Consider the following 10,286-nt stretch of genomic DNA (forward strand, 5'->3'; position numbering starts at 1 on the left):
ACAGGGGGGGGGCAATAAATTTTGATCGTCAATGTCATTTTTTTGGTACAACGGAAGTTGTGAAACGGGCATAATCTATAACATGTTGTATAACTTTAATTGTCATTGGGACGTATTCTGTAACTGCAATGCTAAATTTTAAAGGCAGTTAAATTAAGGTGTCATAGCAATGACCAATCAGTGCTTGAAATTTTAACTTTTAAAGGACGCTAACATTTTAACGCTTCTTTAAAAATTACAGAGTAGCTCCCATTATGTTCGCTTCATCAAATTTAATTGACGAAATGAAACGTAAAGTATGTTGAAAGAAAGTTATAATGAGTGATTCAAAATGGTTGTGGATAAATGCACGAAAATTTATATGGCAACTGTGTGGGTGGAGTAGACTTGACATTTCATGTGCGTGCATTTGTTTTTTTTTACCATTGCAAATTGACTTTACAATTTTCAAAATTGCGCGCCTATGAACTGTCAACTCTATCCTACCTACAGAGTTGTCACATAAATTTTCGTACATAGTTGTCATATTTATCCACAACCATTTTGAATCACCCAATACGGGTTATTCACGAGAGATTTCCGAAAATTTCGTTATATGCAACCCAAAATACAAGAAACGCCTAAAACTTGATATATTGTTTAATTCGAAATAAGTTAGCAATCCAAGTAGCTTGGCGAATAAGATTAATCATGAATGACACTTTCTCTTTATTGAGGTTATGAGCAAAAGTTAATATCACCTGCTGTACCGGGTGGGGCATCGTATACGCGCACGCGAGAAATCGCGACTTCTAATTAAATAAAACTGGCCAAATTTTATATACCTGACTAATTATTGATAAGGTTTATTTGAGAATTTTTAAAAAAATTTTTGTTAATAAATAAGGCCGTAACAGTTTTATTAGTTTTTTGAAATTAACTGTTAATTTACCTATAAAGTTTTTACACTAAATGAATCTGTATCTGCTAGCCCATCAAACCCTGGTGGCACAATTACAAATTTTGACTTGGTTAGCTAAATAATTCGCTTTTTTATTTAAACGTAAACCAGACGGGTGATTTACGGCACAATGGTATAATTTCCCAACAAAGGTATAGCCGACCGTTTTAAACCTTTTTGCCATAAAATTGACAGTTTCCATTGTCACCTAAATTTACGATAGCACAAGTAGCAGGTCATAAATAAAAATGATTTTGAAAATTGAAATGTAAAACTGCGTTTAATTCAAAATCTAATTGGTATTTTTTTCCGTAGATTTCGTAAATAATTATAGGAAGTGAATCTGGGTAGGTTAGTATAAAAATCAGAATTTGACTTTTTGGTTGAAATTTACATTTTATTTTTTTTTGGCTGTTTGTAAGTGAAAAATTATCAAAAAATATGAAATGTACCTTACCAATAGCCGGGTAAGTCTGAAAAATTTCGACAATTTTATTTAATTAGAAGTCGCGATTTCTCGCGTGCGCGTATACGATGCCCCACCCGGTATTATAAACCGGCCTGTTTAAAAGTGTAATTTGAGTGATCCCCGCAGATCGCTAGTGTACTTTTTAGGGATATTATTCATCTTAAGTTTTTGTCACCGCGAGTTTTTCTCTGTCAAATAACATTCGAATTTAAAATCAAAAATACAGTTGTATTCAGTATTGTTTTAGAAAGAAAATATAAACTTCTAAAATCATGTCTAAACATATTTTCCCGCATTTTTATTCTTTAGAAGCGCCCGTACTGTGGCGCCCTCATCGACGAAAATTGGCTCTTTCTCGGAAACATTTCCGCAATGCTTTTTTAATGAAATGAACAGGTCTGTTATTATACAGCAGGTCGTGGTTAATATTAATGGGAAAACTGACATGACAGACAATAAGGGCCAGCAATTAATAAATTTAGGAAGCTAGAAACCATTGTAAATTGTAGTTTCGGTTGCATAACTTGCATATAACGAAATTTTCAGCGAAAGTTCTCGTGACTAACCCTGTATAATTAATGAATTTATCCTTAGGACCAGTTTACAGAAGCGAAATTAAATCAATCATAATCAAATGCGAGATTAACTGAACACGTGATCAGATTGAACCAATCGAACTCCCGGATTCATGAGTTAATCGCGCATTAAAATTTAATTCGAATTAAATATTAAATTCTCTTTCTATAAACTGACCCTAAGTTTATTTAAAATTGACCACGATTTTGAACAATTTAAAAACTTGGTAATTCAGCGTATTATGTCAATGTTTTGTTGACATTAGATGAAATCAAGTGGTGAAAAATTTTAATTTGTGACATCTCGAAATTTCAAAGTAACATTTAGTATATCAGTTTGGAGTACAGCAACTTTAGGATTGTGTGTATCGGATTTAAAAAATATCAGAACATCACCATGGATGTGTCTTTGTCTTTATGTGGAAGTTGTTTTTTCTTTTCTTTTTGTGTTCAGTAAGCAGTATTAGGTGTTGCTAGGAAGCGTACACGCGACAAAGGTTGTACAACACTTTTTTGAACTTTACGAAATCACGTACAAGTTCACACACTACAAATTCTGTACACCTTTTTGAACACAACTGTACTGTGTAACTTAATTGCGATTATAGAAGAAAAGGTATACAGTCGCGGACAAAAAAAAGTAGGACAAGTCTTATTAAGAAATTTAACCAAAGTTGAGTTGAGTAAACCGGGGTTACTATAATAAATAAATAAATATTTTCATAGTAACCATAGAAAGGGCCAGCAAATTTACATTAGTGAAAAAACATTGTCCTACTTTTTTTTATCCGCGACTGTAGGTACATATAAGATATGTAGCCAAGTTTGGAGTATTTTTGGAGATATTAGAATATATGAAACAATTGGTAAATACATGCTGTCATGATTATTATTACCATTACTGTTACTATTACGTTGTTAGCATGACCTTTTAAATAATAATCAGACAACTGGTTTTTAGAAGAAATTTGTATTTTTTTTTCTATCGACAGTTAGGTATCGAGCATAAGAATAAAAAGGAGCTTTTGTCATATTTAATTTATGACTGGTTCAAGTTTTTTCCAAGTTGCATAAAAGTTTGGTAAAAAATTGCACGTTTGGAGAATCGTCGATTATGTCTTTGTTACCTAACTGTTTAAAATATGCATCACCAAAAGTAAATGTAGTAGATGTAATATGGACATTTTTTGTACCAGGTGACTTTTAATGATCGAGACAAATTTAGTATAATTGTCATCGTGATGTCATACATTCTAAAACGACCCTTATGTATTAATTCATTTTGATTTTTGTGTCAAATTTGAAAATGTTAATGTCAGATTTGCCGACAAAACATTCAAATAAGTCAGACACAAGGAATTAAAGGAGGTTTTAATTAATAAAAAATTTAAAATAAATAAATAAGAATTAAAAACTTAATATTTTAAACGGGTGCATAATTGTGACAGTTTATTTTGAAGTTCAGTCAAAATTAATTATGATATTTATGACAATAAAGCTTAGACTACATTGAGTTTTTTTTAAATGACATAAATTGCTGCCCGAAATTCCATGCTCTCAATAGTACTTATGTATTTTAATTATGAAATTTCTTTGCGTTTGCCAGTAATAACTCGTAAATTAACAGAAGAAATGGATAAAAAGGTGGTGGTTATTCGGTTTTGGCACGAATAATAGTCAATAGGTTAAGATTTTTGCAAATAATATATCGTGATAATGACAGTTTGATTTATTTTCACTTTTGAACTGCCACGTTTGAATTTAACAGTCAAGTGTAGTAACATAAAATCGTAAATTTGTTGCCAACCGAACAAAAATAATTTCAATCATTAAAAGTTACCCGGTATAAATTATGTACCCGTCAGTGGATTCTCATTTGAACAAACATAATTTTTATGTTGTCAGTTGGATCCGCCTGTCAGTAGTGTGTCATATGTAGAGCAACCATCCGGACAGTTAACACAAACGAATACCCACACTGTGCCCGAAGTATCAACAGTTGGTAGTATAGAATTGACGTCAGATCCAGGATATTACAGCACATCACCTTCGCAACTCGTTTACCCCACAGCACCGCCAAGTTTACATACTACACCAAATACTCCGACCAGCATCCCAGACATAATATTAACAGGTACGGTTCAAGTAAAGTGCGAACGTGAACGTTAGTGGGTTTTTTTTTGACACTCGATCTATTTTCAGATTTTTCATCGGCAACTGACGAAATATCGAGACAAGACTTGAGCAAACAATTCGAAAACGAATTTTTTTCAGAGGAGTCGCTGCGGGAAAGTTTGGAACCGTTAAATTTCGACGAACTTCAAATGTTAACCGATCCTAGTATGAATCTTATACCAGACGGAGTAGAAGATGGTTTCAGATTGCATCGTTCATAACAGTGGTATAAGCACACGTTAACTTTGTGAAAAGCAGCGTCATAGCAGTTTTCGTTTCAGGAATTCACTGCCAAATATTTAATAGGTTCTTATTGTCAAATGACATTGTAAGAGCATTTCAAATAATTCAAGAATTCTTAAATTATATTATCTGAAATATGAACCTTTAAGTGTGATCGTTAGATTTAGTGACTTCCCAGAGGCGTGGCCAAGATTATATGCTGAAGGTGCGACATACAACGTTGTTTTGAATACAGATTTTTTTCAAACGAGTTCCATCAAGATTTCAAAAGAATCGCAGTTTTTTGATATTATTAACTTGCAATTACAATGATTTGGAAAATATAGGAACATTTTATGAAAGACTGAAAAACAGTTCGAGACTGTTATAAACGAATTTTGGAACATTAACATTTTCTTTAATAGAAATTTGATTTATTTTTTCGCGTATTGAACTTCTAGGTGTAGATATTAGGCAAATTTTATAAGCGGAAACCTCAGCAATGTTTTTTTACACATCTAAAACAAATTGTCGCTAGAATTAGATCCATAGGTGTTTGTACAAATATGGGTTAACTTAGTTTTTTAATTATTCGTATTTTTTGTTTGTTTTTTTATTTTTTATTTAAAAAGCTGATTTCTGATGATACATATTTATTTCTTTGAACTGTAGAGAAATCATCAGTGTTTTATATTGTAAATAATGGGTAGCCAATTATGTCTAAGCTTCTTTTTCAATTGTTAATTTGAATTAATTAATTAATTAATTAGTGCAATACGAAGTTTTAAGTCATTTTACGTTGTGTTGAAGTACTTCAAATTTTATATTTACGTTGCGTAATACTTAAATTCTAAAATAAATTCGTGTAAAGTTAGAAGTAAATGATAAACCTTATCAGATACAGTGTATTTTTTCTTTGATAATTGGATTGGACTGCATAGATTAGCATAGAAACGCACAAGTTAATGTACGGGGAAATCATATTTTTATATTGTCCACGCAATTTACTTAAATTCCGTAATTTTACAAATTTAGTCATAATACAATGTGAGTCATTAATGTTACGACAGAATTAATATTTTACAAATGAAGCCCTTTAACTGGACAATGTAAGAATTCAGCTGTTAGGAAGTAAATCCATATGTCATACTACTTTAAACTTCATGGATGGCTCTCTTTTTCATCTCCCTTAAATATAATAACAATGGTTTACACAGACCAAAGTAATTTTAACGAATCTCAACTTACTGCAATGTTCTAAAGCAAATAAATATGTCTGCGGGATTCAATTGTTTCTAACGTCTCTAGAATAGTATTCGTAAAGGTGTGTAGTAGACTGTCGGTGCTATTTTATTAGCCACAGATTTGGACTGTTGAATTTTGACGAGTTGATTTAAAAATTTGGCTGACAAATACTTTTTACGTTAGCAATTTAACAAAAACATATCAAAATTATGAAAATAGACATAGAGATTCTCCATTTCTAAAGAGTGTCGAAATCGTTTTATATGTATACGCGTACAACATATATTTCTTTAGAGTGTGCAACATTACGCGAAAGTCATTGTGTTCAGAGTCAATTATGAATGTTGAAAACAAATTCGCTACATTTTACGCTGAGTAACGATTACGGAGCTATTTGTTGGTCAAATTTACAACTTTTTCATTGCTCAAATGAGAAGGTTTTATTAATTGTCTTTTGCTTTAAGATGGGTTGAGGAATGCTGACTACGGTTCTATAGGATTCATAAAAGACAATTTTTTTATTCGTTTAATTTATGTAGTCAGGAAGTGTGAAGATCAAATCTTGTACGTGGACCTAAGTCATATTTTATAGAATGCTAAGGATTTTTTCGATGTAGCACGTTATCATTTCTGTGTATATATTTTTTAGATACTTGCTACATTTCATTTTGTAATGCTACATCGATCAAATCTTGTATAATGTAAGTGGAAATAACCAGTTCATTATTTACCTGTATCTCATCTTTTGTACATACTTGCATTATACATTGAAATATCCATTAAATTTATAAATTTTATTTAGGTTAAATCTTATTATTCAGACAAAAAACGTCAATTGTTGCATGCTTCGTTGTTATTTTTTTAAATTTTAAAAATAAATATATTTCATGATTTATAAACACACGCTAGTTTTTGTTCGCAATACAAAAAACTGTATTAAGTAAGGTATATATTTTCTCTCAATAACAAATATAGGTATAATGTCGAGCGCAATCTTACTTTCGCCTCACACGTTTGTATCTTGACAGTTCACCGTCGTAACTCTTTGGAAGTGCCCCAAAAAGATCCAGGTCGGACATGTCGCTCAACTGCTGCGGCCTGTTGGCCATGACTTGGTTGTCGTTGATTCTCCTTCTAGATCTTAGACGCCTCATTTTTAACGGTGTGAATCGATCGTGTATAAATTTTTCCCGAAAATCCCCATTTTCATCAGCGCTTTGTCTTTTCAGTCTGTCGTTATCGTAATAATAATTATTGTAAAAGTAATTATCGTACAGATCTAAATTACGCGATAGAGAATTGGATCGTTTGTTTCGATCGTACAACGCTTCGTCTAAGCTATCAGCGTCGCGATCTAAATTTTCATATTCTTCATTTGTACTGTGAGCTTGTCGCTTCAAAATGGTGCCGACATCAAAGTCATCATCTCCTAGCAATTCTCCACCTTCGTCGCCCTCTTCGCTGCGTGCTTTGTAATTTTTCTGGTTTCGGTTGACATCTGCGGGATGTTCGCTTCGCTTTTTCACGCGATTGCCGAGTGACAGGTTGGTTGCTCTTTTAGTTCTAACACTTGGAGCTTTTCTGTTGGAAGCTTTTCCGGTTGCACGTCTTTTGCGAATTAGAGGTTTTTGATCGCCGTCCAGGTTCACCACCGGATTGAGTTCGTCAGTTTCTTCGTTTATTAAGTTTTCCACCGCCTGACGTTTCTTTCTTTGGGTGTCGTCGTCGTCATCGTCGTTTTGACTTTTCTTCAAGGCTTCAATTTCCCTTTTTACTTCCTCTTTTAGCGAATTGATTTTGGTCTGAATCTGACGTTCTACTCGTTTTTCGTAATCGCTATCTTCGTCTTCGAAAGATTTTTTTTCAGATTCTTTGTTCACGTCTCGAATGCTAATTTCGGAGCTAGAAGCTAGCGGCGATTTGTTGCCGCTAATCATCAAGTCTCCCGAATCTTTCAGATTTTCTACTAAATCTGAACTATCTTGGTTCGCCGCCGATGGCATTTCCTCCTTTTGTCTTTTCTTTCTTCTTTTCGAGTCATCGGCGGATTCTCTCTTATTTAACCCGGCACGATTAAAAACGTCGGTTTTTACTTCATTCCTCTTGTCATCTGAAGTTAAAAAATTGTGTTCCGGAACTGCTCTGCTGATCGCATCACCACTGTCACTGTTGATGCACGCATCGTCCCTTTTAGTTCTTTCGTTGTCGGCTTTCGCTTCACTTTCTAACAACGATTCGTTCTCGTCGTCTCCTTGTTCAACCCCTACCTCACGTTTTTCTCCGTGGGCTTCTTCATCTTCGATCAAACCCATATCGTCTAAAATATTTTTAAGTTCTTCTTCGATTTGTTCCGTGTTGTGAGGATTGGAAGACCTCAACCGACGAATTGTGGCCTTCAAATCTCGAACGTTTTCGTCCGTGAGAGCATCATAATTTCCTAGTGAAATATTTTAATTTAATTCACATCTTGGTAAACATTATGACATACTACTTTTTTTATCCAATTTATTGACGATTTTGAAGTTTGTGAGAATGGAAGGATAAATCTCATCAAGTTGAGCCGGATCCAGACTCATTCCGTTGATCTCCCGTTTGTCCACGTCCGTAATTGAAGGTAAATTGTACGAAAGATCTTCTATTTGATTAGTGTTAATACCATACAGACCATCTTCCTTGACCGGTATAAATCTGTAGGACCGTTGATAAGGCTAAAAAATATCCGTGTAATTGTAAAATATACACAAAATTTAAATGTTACTTGTAATATACCGATGGGCTTGTCATCTTTATATACCACCCCAACTTGTCTTTTTTGCAACGAGCCACTTGCGAGATCGTTAATTTCGTCAGATATGGATCTTTTTTCATTGTATTCGGAAAGCCTGTTAGAAAATTTTTCAGAACCTTCAAATCTCGAACGAGGTCTGTAGTAGTCAGAAAAAGTACTCGGATTGTTTTTGTCGAAATCAGACCCTTCATTACTATCTATACAGCGTAATCTACAAGCAAGAAAGTAAAGGGTTCATCAGAATACAAGACAAAAAGTTTTCGAACTTACTTGTTATCATCACTAAAACTTTTCTCATCATCGAAGGGTTTTGCCAGTGTTATTATGCTAATTGAACACAAAATAATCGCCCCCAAACTGACATAAATTGTTTGCATAATATGGTCTTACTAATATAAAAATAAATGCGACTTTATGTCACATTGATGTAAAACAATCAAACATGTCATAAAGATAAAAATTAGATGTGAAATTAAGCAACTTGTTAAAAAAAAAATCTTGCACTAGAACATCTCTCAAGTCCAAACTGCATTAGCTATAATGCGGCCGTCCGTGACTTTTTTGTCGGAAATTTTGTGCTCCACAAAATAGGTTTTATATAATTTTGAAAACTTTCACAATTTTTATAAACCGTCCGAATAATTTCCATTTCCCTCCGATGCAAATAGATAATAGGGTCTAATGAATCGATTTGTACCGTTCATTTATCGGGTGGGTCAAAAAAGACTGACACCAAAGAAGGTACAAAATTTAGGGTAATCATGGAACATGAAGGTTTTTGTTTTTGGGCTTTCGTTAACGTGCACGAGCTTTTGAAAGTTACAACTAAACTATACCGGTAAACGTAAAACTAAATAATCCTGGTATTGATGTGGCAACATTATTATGTATCAACTTTAAAAGGTGCCATCAACAGATATTAAAAATTCCCCTTTCACGAATACATTTGAAATCCATTTCTTCATCAGTGTTGATGAAATTTGGTGTGGGGGAGTAGTTTTCAAACGCGGCAAATTGCTAACATGCGAATAGAGTATCATAGCAACGAAAAAAAAAACACCTTTATAAAATAAATACCTATGTTAATTAAATTGTGACAGTTTTCAAATTATTTTCAAAATGAGTTTTACTGCAGATGAATATTGTAATAGGTAAGTATGTATTCAGAAAATAGCGCGACTTTTAGCTCCACGGACATACGCGATGCGTTTTCCTAACGGAAGGCATCCCAGTGTGAATGTTATTAGGCGTTTTGACCAACGACTGAGACTGAGAGAAAAAAAAATGTAACCATGACAACTACAGAGTGGCTACTAAAATTGGAGTCACTTTTCTTCATATTGCCAAGAGATGTCGCTTTTTTACAAAAAATTTGAGGATCGAAAAATATATTTAATTAAATGGCAACATCGAATTCAATATTTCATTCAATTGTTACTATTTTTAACAATCGTCAATGTAACTGTCAGTTTATAATTATGAATATCATAAAGTGGTATTATCCTGCTAGAGAAGGTCGCTCTTGTAGAATAGCAGCTGTAAAGTCGGCCTTATACCAAGGCAACAATGCCGGTCATTAGTAAAAAATGTTGAAGGCAACATGTTGCCAATTGTTGCCTTGGTGTAAGGCCGCCTTTAGAGTGCAGGATCATTAGCGTGCAACATATCCCAATCGGCTACAACCATATATCTATTAACTACTATATGGGTAACGTCGTATCTTTACTTTGCTCGAGAGTGAAGCAAACATTGCCATGGGTGGGAGCAGTATAGAAACATTTTCTCAACTACTTTGTTAAGAGCAAGTATAATGTGCGCATGGCAGGAATTTAAATATAGGATGTTGCTGCTGCGCGCTGCGGAAAAACAGCT

The 10,286-nt window shown here is 33.6% G+C and overlaps 2 protein-coding genes across 9 annotated transcripts in view; one reads left to right on the top strand and one right to left on the bottom strand.

Annotated features, from left to right (window-relative positions):
• Crtc (CREB-regulated transcription coactivator) overlaps window positions 1-6,527 on the top strand; it is a 54,903-nt gene extending 48,376 nt beyond the window's left edge. For all 6 annotated transcript variants that reach the window (XM_069036879.1, XM_069036877.1, XM_069036881.1 and 3 more), the window contains 3 exons: window positions 3,890-4,118; window positions 4,187-4,385; window positions 4,441-6,527. In XM_069036879.1, the coding sequence (XP_068892980.1) occupies window positions 3,890-4,118; window positions 4,187-4,380 (423 nt within the window). In that variant the 3' untranslated portion in view covers window positions 4,381-4,385; window positions 4,441-6,527. The remainder of the gene's footprint in view (window positions 1-3,889; window positions 4,119-4,186; window positions 4,386-4,440) is intronic.
• Window positions 6,528-6,560: 33 nt separating this feature from the next.
• LOC138122624 (uncharacterized protein DDB_G0283697-like) lies at window positions 6,561-9,918 on the bottom strand. Of its 3 annotated transcripts, none has more exons than XM_069036874.1 (4): window positions 8,685-9,918; window positions 8,385-8,625; window positions 8,115-8,334; window positions 6,561-8,063 (listed from the first exon to the last, which is right to left on the bottom strand). In XM_069036874.1, exons 1-4 carry the CDS (start codon window positions 8,789-8,791, stop codon window positions 6,622-6,624), a joined length of 2,010 nt encoding a protein of 669 aa, XP_068892975.1. In that variant the 5' UTR covers window positions 8,792-9,918; the 3' UTR covers window positions 6,561-6,621. The 3 variants fall into 3 exon arrangements, with proteins under 3 accessions (XP_068892975.1, XP_068892976.1, XP_068892977.1); XM_069036875.1 differs by having other exon boundaries at window positions 8,118-8,334; window positions 8,685-9,916; XM_069036876.1 differs by lacking the exon at window positions 8,685-9,918 and having other exon boundaries at window positions 8,396-8,508.
• Window positions 9,919-10,286: the final 368 nt, after the last annotated feature.

The sequence above is a fragment of the Tenebrio molitor genome, chromosome 2 (genome assembly GCF_963966145.1).
Source record: "Tenebrio molitor chromosome 2, icTenMoli1.1, whole genome shotgun sequence".
Lineage (NCBI taxonomy): Eukaryota > Metazoa > Arthropoda > Insecta > Coleoptera > Tenebrionidae > Tenebrio > Tenebrio molitor.